The 18,581-nt window shown below is 39.8% G+C and overlaps 1 protein-coding gene across 2 annotated transcripts in view; it reads left to right on the forward strand.

The window, feature by feature from the left end:
• MAN1A2 (mannosidase alpha class 1A member 2) overlaps window positions 1–18,581 on the forward strand; it is a 139,662-nt gene that overhangs the window by 116,506 nt on the left and 4,575 nt on the right. For both annotated transcript variants that reach the window (XM_062618100.1, XM_062618110.1), the window contains 3 exons: window positions 753–972; window positions 7,445–7,617; window positions 15,373–15,488. In XM_062618100.1, the coding sequence (XP_062474084.1) occupies window positions 753–972; window positions 7,445–7,617; window positions 15,373–15,488 (509 nt within the window). The remainder of the gene's footprint in view (window positions 1–752; window positions 973–7,444; window positions 7,618–15,372; window positions 15,489–18,581) is intronic.

Raw genomic sequence — 18,581 nt, forward strand, 5'->3', positions numbered from 1 at the left:
TCAGTAGATTGGCGGGGATTGTGACCCTCCCTGGAAGAGGCTTAAGTAGATATGTTGTTTCACATAGCTTGCAAACTTTGGAATGTTACATAAGCTATTCTCCTTGCTGCTACGAGAAGAATACCATTTACAAGCCACAGGCAATAATATAGGTACAAATGCACAAAGAAGGCAGCAGTTGCCTCACCGATAAAATGATATTTATTTTTTTTTCAGCAGTTACTCTAACCCTCACCCATCCTTTGACCACATGTAATCAGAAAGCTGCCACGGAGAAGGAGCAAAAAGGTGGCTGGATCATTCCTGTCACTTCCTATTAAAGACTGACTGAAAGTACAGGTGCTACCTGTACATATATTGCTGACCAAAACATTCCAATGCGGGTGTATCTTATGAGTACACACAGACTGTACAGCAGAACATATAGGTACTTCTCAGAGTTAACGGGTAGACGATCACTGTTTGAGCCATAAAATACATGCTGAATTCTCAGCTAAAAGTGCAGTTTTAGCTGTGTTGTTATTTTCCTGTGTTTGATCTCATTAGCATCTTTTAGCAGTTAGGGTATTTCTTGTGTGCCTTGAAAAAATGTTCTTATAGCTGTTTGCTCCTGAAGTGCTAAGAAGTGAATTTGAAAGAAGATTTTGTTGTTGTTGGTTTAAAAACAGTACTTTATTCTTTGAAAGAGAGTTTAGTTACATAAAACAGTGCATATGAAACAGTATTTGAAAGTTCTCTTAATCTTCTTGTAGGCCATAGAAAAGCATCTCATCAGAAAGTCCAATGGAGGACTGACCTTCATTGGGGAGTGGAAGAATGGGCACCTTGAAAGAAAGATGGGCCACTTGACCTGTTTTGCAGGGGGAATGTTTGCCCTTGGAGCAGATGGTTCCAGAGATGATAAAGCTGGACATTATTTGCAACTTGGAGCTGAAATTGCACATACATGTCACGAGTCATATGACAGGACAAGTAAGGTCTATTCCTAATCTAGTTATTGATTGTTAAAATAGTTAAAATACAGAGTTATATATATAGTTATATACAATTATATATAACTATCTATAGTTATAATACAGAATTAAAATACTAGTTAAAATACATGAATTGTTGTAATTATTTTTTAAGATGTGTTATGGACCTATGCCTTATCTAACATGCAGTAGTTTCTATACCAGTATAAATTTTGAACATCCACGTATTTAATTGTGATCTACATCATGGTGAGTAAATGTAAAAACAGATTGCATGTGGTTCCTTCCTGCATGTTTATCCCTATTTTTTGGATCAGTCAGCTAAGATAGGTTATATGAGTGCAGGGAGGAAGGACTGTGTGTGGACTCTTGTCCTCCCAGATATATAGAGCAATTTTTCATTTCATATGTGCTGTTCTTACTGTTATGTAGAGTTAAAAATTTGTAAATACAGCTTTTACTAGTTTTAGTAATATTACATTCTGGGTAAGTACAATTAAACTAGAGAGAATGATGACTATTATGCAAACTGTGAGACAGCCAAAGACCTGAGTAGTGGGGAGGCAATAACAGGCTTCACTGTTGATCTGGAAGGTTCCCAAGTTCCATCTTTTGGAAGAGGTTTATTTTGCATTTTTTAATCGTGACCTCTGCATGAAGTTGGAGTGTGCTGACTGGAATTACAGTGACCATAAGAGCATAAGACACAATTAAAACAGAAGAGTCTCACAGTAGCAAACAAAAAGATCTTGAGGGCTGGACTGTCAGAAGTAAGTTCACTACTAAAAAAAGGCAGGAACTCTTTCTCTAAACTGGGAGTTTAGAGGAACCTGATCAGTGCAGTCCTTGTCTGTATCAGGTGAGGAATTTTCAACAGAGATTAGGGAATATTAACACTGCCTTAGAGGACATGTATCGTTTGTCATCCAGAATGTGCTATACAAATTTGAACTTCAAGCAGAACAAATGCAAACCAACAGAATTATTAGAGCAACAGAGCTTTTGTTTTGCAGTCGAAAAATATGACAGCTTGGCCTGCTCAGCCTCAAAAAATAATGCCAAAGAAGGAGATAAACCCGTTGTCATCTCAAGGGGTAAAGAGTGAAAAGAAAGAGTTATTTTAAGATATGAACTACACAGTTGTACCAAGAGCAAGATTTGTAAGCTTGCCATGAATAAATGTAGGTTGGAAATTGTAAATAGCTTTGTGTAGCCATCAGAGAAGTGAGCTTCTGGAATAACTTCCTAGTAGAAGTAACGGTAACTAAAAATCAGTTTTAAAATGAGAATTCATGTGTTATTCACAGGATTATGTAATATCACTGTATAATTGCCTGTCATTTTAAAGAATTCAATCCCATGAGTGATGCTCTTACCTGGGTAGCAACAGCATTAATTAAAAAAAAAAAAGAAGGAAGGAAAAAAGTAGGAGAATGCTTAAGGGAAAAGGTAGGACACCGTAACGGTTGTTGCATTCTGAAAAGCTTAATTTAAATGTTTCGTTTGACACTTAAAAGTAAGCACCACCAAATTTACAGGTTTTTTGTGCCCTCCTAATTTTATTCCTTCAGGTGTTTCTTCTGTACCCTAAATAAGTCAAAAGATGGTGAGGGGTAGAAGTTAGGGTTGCATATTTAATGACTGAATAAGGACACACACATGCAGGAAGCAGCCTGTACAGACAGCTATACGTTTGCAGTGCCCTAGTTTTCTTTTGTTCAATCCTGCAATCTCAGGAATGTGGGGTTTTTTTTCTCCCTGGACTGATTTTTCAAAGCAAATAAAGAATCGTTACGTGCAAAATATCAACTTCATTATGCTTTAACAGCAGGATTTGAGACAGAATTGTACACTTCAGTGCAGAGCTATCTGGCTGCAGAAAAACACTCTCTTTCAGAGGGTAGAGAGTCATCCTGATTCAAATGATACCTTTATGTTTCAGCAAAGGGGAGAGCCTGATCCCTTTCTCCTAGACTTGGAAGAACTCTTTCCCTATTCATTGTCCCCTGAGGAGTCAGCAACGTGCTGAGGCTAGAGAGCTCTTTTCTTCAGATGAACCAGAGCTGTCCTTTCCTGTGTCTTCCCAGGGTTGCTTATAATAAACTGCAGTACATGCCTGGTGTTATAATATTTTAGTATAAAATTACTACATTATGAAACAGCTTAAATTTCCATGCAGCACTAAGAAACATGGCAAAGGCATAATGTAACTGCTGATGCAAAATCCGTGAATGGTGAAAAAAGAAAAAGATATCCAATGAAACTGAAAGAACAGAAGGACCATTAACAAGTCAGTGTGAATAATGAGCTTTCATAGGTATTGTAAAGGTTAGATTAATTAGCAAAATTATTTATATAGATAGCAGCATGTACTGGTTTATAGCACACGGTGTTTTTAGTAAAAGATATCATCCCTTACACATGAGAATTTTCCCAGCCATTAGCTGACAGTCAGTCGGTGCTTTACGTACTACAGACAGATTATTTTAGGATGAAGATTTTTGCATGTCTTTAAAATTTCTTCAAGAACTGTCCTCAAATCTGGGTACAGCTTTAGCTGGTTCATGTATGTTCATGTATTCCAATGCAGAATAAGCCAGGTGACTTGAGATTTCAGATGAGACATGGTAAGGGTATTAATAGATGTTGTCTCTGTCCCAAGACTTTCAGTAAGCAGCTAAACAGGGAAAGATGGAAGACACAAGATAATTGAGAAGTATAAAGTAACAATGTATGTTGTTGGAATGGTTCAGAAAGTCTCAATAAAAAAGGATCTTGGAGTTTCTCATCCTGCAATTTTATATGAAGTAAGCCTTAGAAACTATTATTATAATATTATACAATAATAGTAGTTATTATTATTGTTACTTTCAGGAAAATTATTGCTAGATTGACTCTAGTCTTAAAAGATCATGCAAAAAAATTACACTGTTTTCAACATTATTTCTACAAGGAGATATATAGATATTTATCCAGAAGTCTGAGCATTTGCCCTTTATTTTTAGCAGTTCTAAATACAGCTCTCATTGAAGTGTTACATCAGTTAAAATATCTTTTAAAATGGTACTAATTAGCTTTGTAGTTTTGCACTATAATGTGAGATGTTCTCATCTGCTCTCCCTGCCCAACCTATCAGCCCCATTAATGCTAAAATACCTTTGTTAAAGTGTGACCACTATAGCATTGTAAAATGGCCTTAGGTAGTTGTTTGCTTAGAAGAATACTCTCCTGAAAGGTACTATGTTCACAGTAGCTTCTTTACTTTAGTCAGCTATTGGTAGAAGTGCTGTGATTAATTTTTCATCCTTGGTTTCAGGTAAAACTTCAGTGAGATTGTCACAATATATAGGGGTCACCCATCCTTGGATGGTTGAATTTCTTGTAGTGCCCAATAACGTTAGAAGTAGATCTGAGTAAATAAGTAAAGATCTAATGCACCATCAGGCTACAAAGCAAATGAAGGTGTCACAAGGTTATGCATCACAAGAATTGCCTGAAATCCTGCTTCTTTGGTGGATAAGACTAATACACCTGCATGGTTTGCCATATTTCCAAAAGGCTTTTTCACAAGGCCCTTTAGGGATATTAAGCAGCCACTGCATAAACAGCAAGTACCTGCATGGAGAAAATAAATGGTTGTAGTATAACAAATAGGGTAGAGGTAAATAGTCAGGTCTAGCCATGGATAAATGGTAGTTAACCAGTGGTACTCTGATATATATTTATACACGTGTCCATAGATGTCTATATATGTATAGTATATTTACATTTTACATTTTAATACGTGCATATATGTCTATATAAATAAAAATATATGCATATTGCCACAACATGGACTTACCCACAGCCACAGATGCTTCAAGGTGTACCTTCACCAGTGTGGATTTATCCTTGAGCCACAGTCCCTTCAGAGGTGTAACTGCTGCAGATCAGACATAACTATAGCCATAGATGTTTCAAGATGTACCTGCTTTAGTGTGGACTGTTTCATGGCCATAGATGCTTAGTGACATGGTTAAGTGGTGGCAGTGCTGGGGAACAGTTGGACTTGATCTTAAAGGTATTTTCCAACCTGGTTGGTTCTATGATTCTATATACACACATATAAATAATTAGGAAAAGGGCAGGAGCAGTATGACAAAGATACTGATAATAATTCAAAAACCTATTCAGGATAGCAAGGATGAAAGAAAGCAGAAAAAATGCACAGAGATTTTATGAGGTTGAGCAATTCTATAATAAATAACTAAATTAATTCCTATGCAGTTAAATGTAGAGTGAGGCACCTGCAAAAAAAACTGCTTCCTAACCTCACATACAAAATGATGAGCTCTGAACTGGCCATTACAACTCAGAAAATTGCTCTTGAGATTACAAAAATGCCAGCTTAGTAGCAGTCAGGAAAAACAAAGTGAGAAAGAGCAAAATAGAAAATGTCATTATGTCATTATATTAACCTTGTCCACACTTTTAGTGCTGTATTCAGGCTGGTCCTCTCATTTCACAAATGATATAGTAACATTGGAAGAATTGCAGAAAGAAAGGCTAGGAGGAAAACCAAAGATATGGCACAGTTTCCATTCAAAGAACAATTGAATTAGGTAGTATTCTTCAGTGTGGAAAAGGCACATTTTAGGTAGGATGCAACAGATCTGCAACATCACCAGGGACTGGAGAGAGTGGATGGGAATCAGTTGTTCACTCTCTTCTCCAAGGCGAGACCTACAGACTATTAAATAACTCTAGCAGGTACCAAGCTGAAAGTAGAAAAGAACAAAAAACGTGGTTCTACACCAAAGAGATATTAGACATGTGGAATGCCTTAGCAGAGGTGTGTTTGGATGCTTAAGGCGTACACAGGTTCAAGGAGACACGGCTTGCCCAGAGAAGCTGTGGCTGCCCTATCCCTGGCAGTGTTCAAGGCCAGGTGGATGGGACTTTGAGCAACCTGGTCTACTGGAAGGTGTCCCTGCCCATGGCAGAGGGGTGGAGCTGGATGATCTTAAGGTCCTTTCCAATCCAAACCATTCTGTGAAACACCAGATAAATATTGGAAAATAAATCTGTCAAAAATTACGCACCACATTCAAAAGTATGTTTAGTCTGGGAGAAGCCTTGAGCTCAAAAAAAGTGCAGACTGATACAGAAGGTGAAAAAGGTCTCTCATATACTTGGCCCGTTCTTTCTCTTCCCCATCCGTATCTGATTTTAGCCATAGTTGGAGAAATGATACTAGACCAGACAGAGCTTCCATCTGGTCCAGGATGGCCATTCTTACCTTCTTAATTTTGGGTAGGTAAAACTCTGTATCTCATCTCATTGATATTGCAGTAAAATTTGTACTTTTTTTTTTTTTTTTTTTTTACTGAAGCTGGTAAAATGGCCAATTTTTAAAGAAGTACTGTAACCATTTCTTGATGGAGTTTTCCTTTGCCATGCGTGTAGCTGAAGTGTGAAGAGTAGTTCTTTTTCCGTATTGGCATCTGGAGCTGTACTCCCTTGAAACAAAAAGAATAGGGAACTCTTTGTTGGAGATTTTCTGCTGGGGCACACACTGGGGGTGCTCAGATTTTTCATTGTAGTATTCTAAGGTTCCCCTCTCTGACTCAATGAGACCAAGGTTAACTGGAGCCTCTAGCCCATACGAATGACACGATTAATGGCTTTGATAAAATTTAAAGTTTGAGTGCAGCTTCAAAGTTCAGCACCTTATAAACTCTGCTGAAGTAAAGAGTGGAGTACAGCTGTAGATAAGGATGCATTTTTGAGGAATAATGTGTAGCTGTATAATAAGAAATGTATGTAATTGCATCTTCATATTATAGACAGTTTCTCTACAGGTGCCTCCTTAATTGAGTAGGCTTCCAGATGCTGGCACAGGGCTGTTAGAGCTTCTTTAAGGGCTGAAATAGTGAATCTCTTAGTTCAGAGATTTATGTTAAGGCATGGCTAAGTTTTCATTGGCTAGTTGTAAACCATTTACTTGAGGATCACATTATGAAGCACATCAGTTAGCACATCACTAGCATAAACCAAGAGAGTTTGGTTAAAGATGCAGGTTAATTGAGATGGTGGTACCTGGTTTTGTTGTTTTCCTGCTGAGCTGGGTGGGATCAAAGGACATCAAAGCTCTGCTGACTTTTTTTCCTTTTGTTGGTAAGAAGTGGTGTCAGTCACTTTAATTTTATCCTAGAATTGAATGTGTTAATGACGAATTTAAATTCTTAGTGTTTCATTAGGTTTCAAGAGGATTACTGTGAAGATAGGTACTTTTCTCCCAGGAATTGGATAAATTATTCATAACAAATTATAGGCCTCAACAATAGGAAATACTTAGGAGACTGCTTAAAGACAAGCTCATTTCTGTTTTCCTCACATGCTTGGGATTTAGCAGTCTCCTACCCACCCTTCCTGCACAGAGTGGTAAGGAATCATTGAATCATTTTTTTCTTTTCTTCTGTCCTTTGCAGCATTAAAGCTGGGTCCAGAAGCATTCAAATTTGATGGTGGCGTAGAGGCAGTGGCTGTGCGGCAGAATGAGAAGTATTACATCCTAAGACCAGAGGTGATTGAGACCTACTGGTATATGTGGAGGTTTACCCACGATCCCAAGTACAGGCAGTGGGGCTGGGAGGCAACACAGGTAACTGTATTAATTATCTGTCCATAATTTAATTCCATGTATTTTTCTTCTGTAGCCACTTTAATCTCATGGTACTGAAACGCTTCAAATGGTAATTGATTTTCACAAGTTCCCATAAACCAGGATACATATGGGGGTGTGCACAGTTATTCCTGTTTTTCAATTGCTGAACCAGATGCACAAACGAGAGATGCATTCAGCATTATACAGCTGATGAGGTTTAGGCATGGAAATAGAATCTACTGGTTATGACTTCTACTGTTATCTGTAGTCCACAGCCCGCTGGGAGAAGTAATTTATCTTGGGAAATGAAAGTGTATTATAAATAACTTTGCTAAGCATGTGTTCTCACTCAGATTAAAAACTAAGCTATTCTTACAGTTTCTTCTTTGTCAGCTATCACAGTGGCAGGACTGTTCTCAGATGGCTTGTAGACTACATGGCATGTACATATGTATATGTGGGTTGGTATCATGGCTTTTTTCTTTTCTTAGTTGTCTGACTGGAAGGAAAAAAAGAATGCCAGTCATTTTAGATTTACTTAATTATAACAAAAATTACAGCATTGTAAGAAGTAGATCATAAGTCAGTAAGTAATGGCATATAAGCAGAACTTCAAAATTGTTGCTAAGGTACTTTAGAGACGGTTTTTTATCTGATTTCCTGGGTTTAAATGTGGTTGTTGAATGTTTTTCCTAAGTGCAAAAATGTTTCTGAGTCTTTCTCATTGGAAATGCTAATACTGATCTGCAGAAGCCTAGATTCATTGTTAGACACAGATCTGTGCTCATGGCCTTCCTTTGTACTTGGATAACTCCTTCATCTGCCACTCATTGGTTATGTGCTATATGAATAACTAGGAAGCGTTTTCACATAACAACGTAATATTCTAATTGCAAAAATTGTTTGTAATCCCCCAAAGAGTTTGCTTTTTAAATGCTTCCGAGGATTCAACTTGTGAGCCTGTTTGGTCTCATCTTTCTCACTGCTTCCACCTGCTGGTCTGTGCTGGGCTTGTGCTAAACCGATTTGCTGGCCAAGCAGTTTTCTGGTCATCTTCAAGATCTGTGGATTAGTACAGCTCCTGTACTTCCCTGCTACAGCTCCAGCCATCTGTGAAAACACAGGTCAAAGCCAGTTTCAGAGATGAGAGTAAACATTAGAGATATAATGACACTAATGAAATATTTTGACTACAGCCAAAGGCCATGTGGGAGAGCAAAGGAAGAGATGAACTAAGTGCCTGGAGAAACTTTATTCTGCAGGTTAAAACCAACTTTGTTCCAGAGGCAAGAAACCCAAAAAAGTACTTTGAGGAAAAGCTCTGTTGAGAAGCTTGTATTCATCAGGTGAAAGACAGTTAACAAATTAGGGTATTTAGCTGAGCTCATCTCTGTCCTTTCCTCAGTGCAGTCACAACCACATAGAGAGTTCAAGTATTTTAACATTGTGTCCTAGTCTGCGTTAGGTTTTTCTTTATAGGCTGTTTTGATATAACTAACATTACGTTACTCTGGAGAGAGGTTCAACATTTGTCACATTTGTGTTAGAGAATGCATTGCCTCCCTCTCCAAAGCATCAAACATGGAGTCAGATCGTCCCTCCTGCCCAAACTATGCATGTCTGTAATATGACAAACAAACAGATCTAGTAACCTGCTCCTTGCTGGTGTGGGTACCACAAAGGCTTGCCAATAGCTGTGGCTGGATGATCCAAGCAGAGATGGGGTCCTTTGTACTATGTTAAAGAATTCACAAATGTAATTTTTCAGGCCAAGACCTGTCTCTTAAGGACACTGCAAAGCATGTCTTTGAATTGTATTTTGTTCACTTTTCTCCATTTGCCTTCATGCTTGCAAACCAAACCCTCCCTCCCTCCTCCCAGGCCTGCAGTTTTCTCTGTGTGAAGGTACGATTTTGTTTTATCCTTCTGTCAAGCTGTATTGAAGCTGTGTAAAGCAAGCAACCCATGTGTGGAACTACCTCTGTCCTTACAGAGGGCCTTTTCTTACTTGCTTCCTCGATAAAAAAGTTTCTTTATCTAACATAGCCATGAAATATTTTTGATCTCTTCAGATATGGTTTTGCATACCCCTCCCTCCCACAATTACAGAGTTTCTTTCCCCACCATCATCCTAACACAGAAGCTTGGGAAGCTTTTTGTTCCCCAGGGTTTTCTGTTACCTGCATTTAGATAATAAGTTCCTGTGTTTACTCCTCACACCTACTCACCGCTTTTCCTTTTTCCCTACCACGCACAGCACTGGTTGTGCTTATTCCTCCTTTTATAAACAGAGAAGAATCTGGTATGCCACACAGAGCAGTTGGCTTGCTGCTCTTGTACAACACTGTGTTTGCTTTCCTTTTGCCTCAACCACTGAAGCATACTTTGAAATCTGTATTACAGACTTCTTGTGGTGAATGATAGTTTCCTCATCAGAAGTCTAGTTGTTCTTTTAAACTGTTGTGGAAACAGAGTTTTGTTTCTGAGTTCTAAATGGTCTTATTTTTCTACACTGAACATGGTCTAACTTGTTGTTTGATGCCTGAGTTCTTGGTGGTGTCCCTTGTTTGCTGGTTTGAATGGATGAATACATCCCCACCCAAATGGGTTTGGGTTAACTCACTGAAATGTTAGATGTCTGCTTCTGCCAATTTAAGAACTCTTCAGAGATGATCTGGGATACATTGCAGAACCACCTGGCTTTTAAGTATACTGCATGATTGAGCTTTTGTTAACATTCCCAGCCGAGAGCTCTCTCTGCCTCTTACCAATGGGGATTTGCACAGAGGGCTGGATTGTGTGTGTATGCAGAGCTTTGTACTGTACTTTCTTTATCTCTTTCACAACTGGCAGCGTCTTTTTAGCCTTATAATCTAGATTTTTGGACAAAACTTGAGCATTTTAGTACAGATGTGCTTCGACCAAGGCCTGTTTAGTCACATCGCTCCAAATACAGTGACTGTGGGGAGGAACCAGGAAGCTGAATCTTATATTCCCTCAGTCAAGGGAATCAAGGCTCTCTGTCTCTTTCTGGCTAATTCTCCCTAATACTGTACTTAGCTAGAGACAGTACTACTGTACTAGAGACAACATCCATCTTATATTGGGCCAGCCAAATCGGATGATGGTATGCTGGGGGGGCTGGCTAAAGGATTACAGAAATATGCATGCAAGATATTCAGGTTAAATACAGAAAATTACTAAATTTCTTTTTAGGCTAATTATTTGAAAGCAATAAGAGCCGCCACTTTGCATTAGGTATGTAAAGCCAATTACTAATCTAAGTTGTGTGAATGAAGGGTTCAGCTGTTTGATGGGGACTTGCATTGCACCATGGAGGCTGCAGAGTTCAGTCAGAGTTTCTGCTTACAGTGAAAATAATATAGAAGATCTCAAGTTCAGGCTAACTTCAGGCAAATTGGGGATTAACAGCAAGATGGAGTGGAAAGACCTATAGCTCTCTACTTAGTGAAGCCAAGAAGAGAGAAAAGAGCCAGGCATAGATTGGAGGTGAAAGAAACACAGGTTCAGAGTTCATGGGTTGGAAGCTATGAGTACCAGAGCTGGTGAGAAAGTAGCACAGTTTTTATAAGCATATTGTTGGCGTAGTCAAGAACCACCACACATGCAACCACAAAAACACCCTCAGAGGAGCTGAGAGCGCTGGGGTCTGATCTAGAGGCACCTCCTATTTTATTTCTAAATAGCATAGATCATCTGGCCTCCCTGTATGTCATAGCCTGTGAAATATAACTTTGTGCCATTTTTGAGCTGAGATACATGTATTTGGCAAGAGTTCACTGTCTCATATTCTGTTCTACTCCTGATTTCAATAAAGAGAACTAGAAAATCCACTTGTTCTCATAGATGGTTCCATTAATTAATTTGCTTATTATTATATATTATTTAATTGCTGTTAAAAATACATGCTTTATTTCATATTTGAATTTGTCTAGTTTCAGCTGTCAGTCACTGGATTTTCCTATGACTTCATATCCATATTGAAATGTCTTTTATTCCTTCATGTTTTCTTTCCAAAGAGTTTTCCTAGATTGTAATAAGCTTGCTACTGAGTCTACTTAAGATGGTAAACAAATTGTGTTGTCTCTCACTGTGACGCATTTTCTCCTCATGTCTGCACCCACGCCAGTTCATCATCCTCGTGTGAAAATATCCATTAGGAGCTCAGACTGAATCGTTTTACGTGGCCACTGAATTCTTCGAAGTGTCTCCATGTCTTGACTTTCCAGACTAATCTGGTTCTAAATCTGGACGCCTTTCTGTCTAGATTTAGGGCTGTGTGCCTGATTATACGAAACGCACTTTGTTTGGGCTCCAGTTGCTAAGTACAAATTACACTGTCTGCTGTTATTTACCTATGTCGTTTTTGCCAGCAGTAGTGTTGTAGTGGTTGATAAAACTTCAGACCTCTCCTCGTGGATATCTGTGAGAAGCAGCTCTGTTTGGTGATGATTTTATATTGCCAGTGTGTTCTTAGAGCACTGTCAGTCAGTTTTAAATTAAGATAGTGATATTGCTAGGGTATAGTGCTGCTTTGTCTTAACATCTCTTGGTACCATGTCAGTTGCTTTAAAACCTTGTCAAGTTTATTATGGCTCTGCAGTTCCCTTTATCTGTCAATTTTGTAGACCTCAAAGAATGAGAGCAAGCCTGCGAGCAGGATAGTTTCCTGTAGAATCGTGCTGATTTGTGCCAGTTGTACTCTTATTCTCCTATATTTTTTACATGTGTTTCTGTAGTTGTTTGGAACTAACATCAGGTCTGGTATCCCAAAATTATTCAGACTGCCAATGCCACATAATCGTAGCATTACCTTGGTACCCTCCCAGTCATCTAGGACTTCTCTGTATTCTAGGGTGCAGTAACATTAGCATCGTTTTATCAAGCAGAGTGGTCTTCAGCTCTTGAGTGGAAGAGTATCTAGGTGGCAAATCAGATGCCTCTGCATTAAGTACTCTGAGATCTGTGAGAAGGCAGAACACTGCAAATTTTAAGTGCTTTTTTAAGTAGCTTGTCTACAGCACCAGGCTTTTCAGCCAGTGTCCTTAAGTGCTGTACACCTCTGAATCAAGGACAGCCTGTTTATGCATTGGTAAATGAACACCTGTATAGCAATCTTTCAGAGAACGTTTCCTCTGCAGTTCTTTACTACTACCTGCAGTGTCTGGATCTCTCATAAACTAGGATAAAGCCTCAACCTATCCTGAGCACCAGTCTAGCCAGAGGCTGTCTCCCCAAAGAGAAATTTCTGAAGATATAAGGCTACTTTGTAATTGTAAGAGGGAGGGAATCAATATAAACCACACATTTCCTTTCTTCAGGTTCCTAGCCTGCTAGCTTCACCAGTCTTTCACTTAGTCATCCAAGTATGAGACCTGTACAGCACGGAGTGAGATCTCAGTGCTATCTGTTACCTACACTTTCCAGAATAAACAAGTTGTGTTTCCTATGCTCATCTGGGGATGTAATTCTTGAGGGGGAAGGAGACAGTGTCCTAACAAGGGGGCCATTTGTTCCTTCTGTTAATTTTGCCACCATCGTTGCAAGTTTCTCCCGTCTGAGCTGTGGCATGCGGTGTCAGGGTTGCCGAGTCACTGACCAGAGGAGCACCTTCAAGGTCAGACACTGCATGCTAGAAATGCTGGCAGGATTATAACCATTGGAGCTTTCCCCCCTTCTTGCTATGCTCAGAGCAGAGGCAAGGTCACATTCTGCAGTTATTATAAACGTGGGGATAGTGACAAGAGGAGGCCTTCATTTCCTGCCTAGAAAGCAAAACACTTTGGCTCTTGTTTATTCATATGACAACTGCCTAGCAGCAGTAGGACTTGTGGGAAGGAACATGCAAATGGTTCCACAAGCAGCGTATGCATTAGTTCTGCAGAAGTCAGCCAAGCAATTACTTTTTCTCCTTTTCCTTCCTTTTTTTTTTTTTTTCTTGTTTTCTACCATGTGATATCCAGCATCAATTGTGCTGTGCACAAGCCTGCAGTCAAAGAGATCATCATGCATGTGATGCTGTTGGGCTAGGTGTGTCACGTACGCCTTTCTGTCCAGACTGTAGAGAAAAACCTGGTCAAGCCAAATCCCAGCATGGGAATAGTCTCAGTGTAGCCTGGACTGCACCAGTAACCACATCTGAAAAGAATCCATCCAAACACTTTCATTTCAGGCTCAAGTCACAACAGAAAGGGAGCATTGCCATCTGAACTTGGAGAAAGCTCCACTGGAGATAAGGAATTACAGTGAGGATTCCAGCTCACCAGGGAACACTGTACCTTTCTTGGTGTAAGCTCAGGCTCTAGAGCCACAGCCATTCCAGTAACATCCTTTTGCCAGTGTCTATTGCTTCCTTTTAAGGAAGATTTTTAAATCTTCAGAATTTTGAAAGAACTCTGTACAGTCTGGATTATTCTTTGATCTATGAACAACCTCACATTTCCACAGGGTGAGCGTGGAAAGTAAGTAACCTCCTGCATACTAGCAGGAGGTTAGCTGTAGTACCTGATGTGCTGTGACTCACTGCCCTAGGTGCCTTCCTCAGCTGTCTTTTCACTTTTTCTCCTGATTTCAGTAATGGCATGTGCCAGCATTCTTTGTGTCTGTATTCAGTAGAAAATTCTCCTTTGTTTCCCAGTATTTCTAGTATGCAGAGGTTGTAGTAAGGACGTTGAAGAGTTAAGTTTGATTGAAGTTGTTTTCTCTGCCTGAAAAGGGACATCACTCAAAACTTATTTGTTCCCCTGCCTTGATTCCCCTCAGCTTCTCTTGAGTATAACTGGCAAAAACCAGAATTAATTAAAATCTAGGCCTAAAGCGCCATGCAAAACAAACTTCATACAGGCTAACAGGCAGAATCATAGATTACTGAACTACATGTAGCCGTGTTCGGTAGTTGGTAATGACAGACATCCTGAACCAAATATTTTCCTTCATCACTGTGCCTTTTCTGTCCCTGCATGAATCTATTAAAAGAGTTGGCGTCTGCTGAGGAAGCACTGCCAGAGCAGCAGGGAAGCACAAATAACCTGTGAATCATTTCAGAGTTGTTTCTTTGGAGCTGGTTTTAATGGCTGATATCCTTGTGTGCTGTAAGGTCGTGCATGTGAGTGGAATAATGAAAGTGTAGGCGAGGGGTCCTCTGAGCTACTAACGCCTTCTTTCCAGTCTCCTCCTCTTCCATTGTGCTTTTTGCAGTACTGCCTTGCAGCTGACTAGCTGGGCGATTTGTGAATCATGGATCCATTGCCCAATGTTTATGGATTTAAGCTTTATGCTTTAAAGATTAAAGAGCTCTCCTGCAGTCCAGCTCACAAGCTGACTAGAGTTTCCACTGTATAAAGGGGAACTGGAGAAGAGCACTTGTAAGAGATGGAAATGTGGGGAGAGAACAGCAGCTACAGGAGTTTATAAGATGAGATCAACAGTCCCTAAAGATGAGTACAGTATGGTTGGTGACAGCCAACGTGGCTTCACTAAGGGCAAATCATGCCTGACCAATTTGGTGGCCTTCTATGATGGGGCTACAGACCTGATGGATAGGGGCAGAGCAGCTGATGTCGTCAGCCTGGACTTGTGCAAAGCATTCGATACGGTCCTGCACAGCATCCTTGTCTTTAAACTGAGAGACATGAATTTGGTGGATGGACCTTTCATTGATCAAGCCTGAGCCTTTCATGTTTCCAGATTTTGCTCTACAATTAAATTCTCCTTTTCCTTTCCTCTTTGCAGGCAATTGACAAGTATTGCCGAGTCAGTGGTGGCTTTTCTGGTGTCAAGGATGTTTATTCCTCATCTCCTACATATGATGATGTACAGCAGAGCTTTTTCCTTGCTGAAACTTTGAAGTAAGTTCTCTCCACTCTTGCCTCTGACTCTAAAAGCTAGCCACAGGATTCAAGAAGAATGTAGTGGCTCAGGAAATAATCCCTTGTCTTGTTGGGGTGGTTTATGCATTGGGCTTTCTTTTTTTCCCAACTTTAGGTCCCAGATAGCCCTTCTACCAGCAGGAAATGAAATTTCCCAAACACAAGACACTTATACTGGGAGAGCTTTAGTTTTAAAGACAGATACACTGACTTGACATGTCACATACAAGTATGTGCTATGCTCTGATACTGTAGAACATGTTTCTCCTCTGTGTGTCACTGTAAAGGAGTAAATGCATAGAACAAAAGTCCTTCATGCCCTTGAATGACTGTATCCCATAATTTTTCTAGAATGCTTTTTAGTGTAAGCAAGAGTTTCAGGCCTATTTTATAATCTCTTACATACTTACATGCATATTTTTCATTTTAGTCAAATCAGTAGGGCACCTGTAGTCCACCCTCCATAAGCTAATGCACTCTATTGCATATTTGATCCAAGGTAAAAATGTTCAAAGTCATTGGTCTTCCACCATGTTTTTCTTTAATAACAAGAAATGCTGTCGTAACCTCTGACTTACAGACATGATACAGCATAAAAAAACTAGCATAAAGATAGGCATATGTTAGGGGGATTTTATTAAACCTGAGCTAGCGTGTACTCATCTCCTCCATCACTGACACAAACCAGCCATCAAGAGCACTCTTGTCACATGGTTGTGATCACTCTGGGGTTTTGCCTGTAAAGCAGTGCCTTCTAATGCGTGACAATTTTCCTGATACCTAAGTTACATCAGTGAATTTAGTTATATTGTTCTGGCATTGAAATCTACCAGGATTCCTGAATTACCTTCCTGAAACCTTGTGAATGGACTGCTTCTGGAAGAAAAGTGTCTGAGATGGCTATATTCCCTACCCTTTTTTTTTTCCTCCTTGTGTAATACCTAGGAGAATGTTTTAGTTGGGTAAATCCATAGCCAGAAGCCACTGCTGTCAGTGTGAATGAAGCCAGAACTGCTATTAGGAGTTGTTGCCTCTGCTTATCTATCTATACCACTTTATGCCAATGTGTGATGGAAGGGATGATATATCCCTTTGTCAGCAGCAAAGATGCATTAAGGTGCCCTTTCTGTCTTTACAACACAGTTATATGACAAAGAAACAGTTGTAACCACTTGGCAGTCTTGCATGTCATGCAGGCTTGCAGAATAAACAGGGTTTCTGTACAGAGTTTACAGTATTGGCAATCTCAAATGTTCAGGCTTTAGCTGTAGCTGATGTACGTGAAGATTGATTTTGGGTATTGGGAGCTCAAAATGCAGCCGGGAGAAAGCAGGTCCTGAAAGCAGCAGTATGGGTGTCTGCTTCAGGCAACCACATGTTTCACTGGCAAGATGGGGCTCTGAGTTCATCATGTGTAAAGGGAGAGTCTGGCTATTCTGTTCTTGTCTCCTTACCAAATTGCTCACCATGGTCAGAATCCTTTGTTACCCCATGTTATCGTTATAAAAAAGAAAGCCACTGCTGCTTCCTCTGTTGGCTAATTTTATTTCACTTACTCTTTCATTTTCTGGTGACAAAAAGCTGTACTCCCACAGAGAGAGGCAGCAGTTTCAAATGGGTTCAGTCAGAGAAGCAGTACCTCCCCAGGAGCTGATCTGATGTGATAGATCTGCCTATAAAAGCTAAATTGGAGAATGAAATCTGCTCCTAAGGGACTTCTGTGGTGACAAGGCTGACCTTTGAAGTATCACCAGAATCCTGTCTGCATCTTAAATAATCACAAGGGTATCTGAAAGTTCACTGATGCATCGCTCAGATGTACTGCAGTGAAAGCATTGTAGAAGAAGACAGGTCTAGGAAAGAACTCAGAAATATTTATTGACTTTTGGTTTGGATCATATCCTATTTGTGAAACGAAACAAAGTTTTATGGGAATGACACTCTAAAGGCAAATGAAAAATGTAGAGAAAGAGACTAGACATGCAGGACAAAACTGAATCATCTCAAATAGAAATTTTCATCTCTAAGCAGTTAACTGGGGAGGAAGAGAAGGAGAAGTAGAGCTTCACTCACTGAGTTGTTCTGCAGATACAACTGTTAAATAAAGGCCATGGGAAAATGATCAGGTAGTGACACATGGCTGCAGCCAGTAGATATTATGAGCCCCTGATTGAGAGAGAGCAAAGTAAGAGCAGCCTCAGCAGAATGAAGTCAGAACCATATGTGTGCACATTCTGAACGTGACCGAGTCCACTAATGGGAATGATACCCTTTCCTGGTCACATGCTGCAAGACCTGTCATTTTCTGGACAGCAGGAAAGCAAGCTACAGCAGGAGCTGAGAAATCCTGTGCACCCATGATATTACACTTGCACAGTCGGGTTTTCTGCAACAGGACAAATAAATGTTGTTTGAATTTTAGCAGTTGAGTTTGGAAGCCTTGACAAAGATCTCTTCCACCAATATCTTCTACAAAGTTTAGCACAGCCACATCAAAAGGGTGTATTAAGAAAAAAGAACCAAGAAATACTCTTCATCCATGTATGTCCAGAAACCTTAATCTTGGCCCCTGCTTCATTTACTCTGCATTGCTTTATAATGTACGATGTTTATGAATCCCCTCTGCACAATATATTGGCCCATTTCCTCCCACCAGAAGTTGAACCATCTTCCAGCATGGCATTGGCAAGTCAGATACCTGGCTTCTCTTGTGCTTCTTTGAAATCTTTGATTTGGATTAAATCATTTCCAGGTGGGTTTACTCTATTAAGAAGACTTTTTTGCCAACTTAATCTCTGTTCCCCTGTCCCCCAAATCCTTTTGCTTGGTGTCTTGATGTTTGTTTTACATTGCAAGCCTTCAAAAGGAGTCTTGAAAAACAGAAGTTACTTGGAAAGATTAAAATGCTGCCTTTATAACAACTTTTCATTGAAGGGCTTGATCATGCTGAAAATGACTCTTCAGATCATTATAATGAAGAAGGTTGTGTAGGTGCTATACAAAGACTGAAAGCAAGTAACTTGTTTATAGCTTTAGCTGCTGACTGGTGGGGCCTGAAGCTGCTGTGTTGCC

This window comes from Pezoporus occidentalis, unplaced genomic scaffold, assembly GCF_034315485.1.
Source record: "Pezoporus occidentalis ecotype Australia unplaced genomic scaffold, CSIRO_AGI_Poc_V1 ctg104, whole genome shotgun sequence".
In the NCBI taxonomy this organism is placed as follows: Eukaryota; Metazoa; Chordata; class Aves; order Psittaciformes; family Psittacidae; genus Pezoporus; species Pezoporus occidentalis.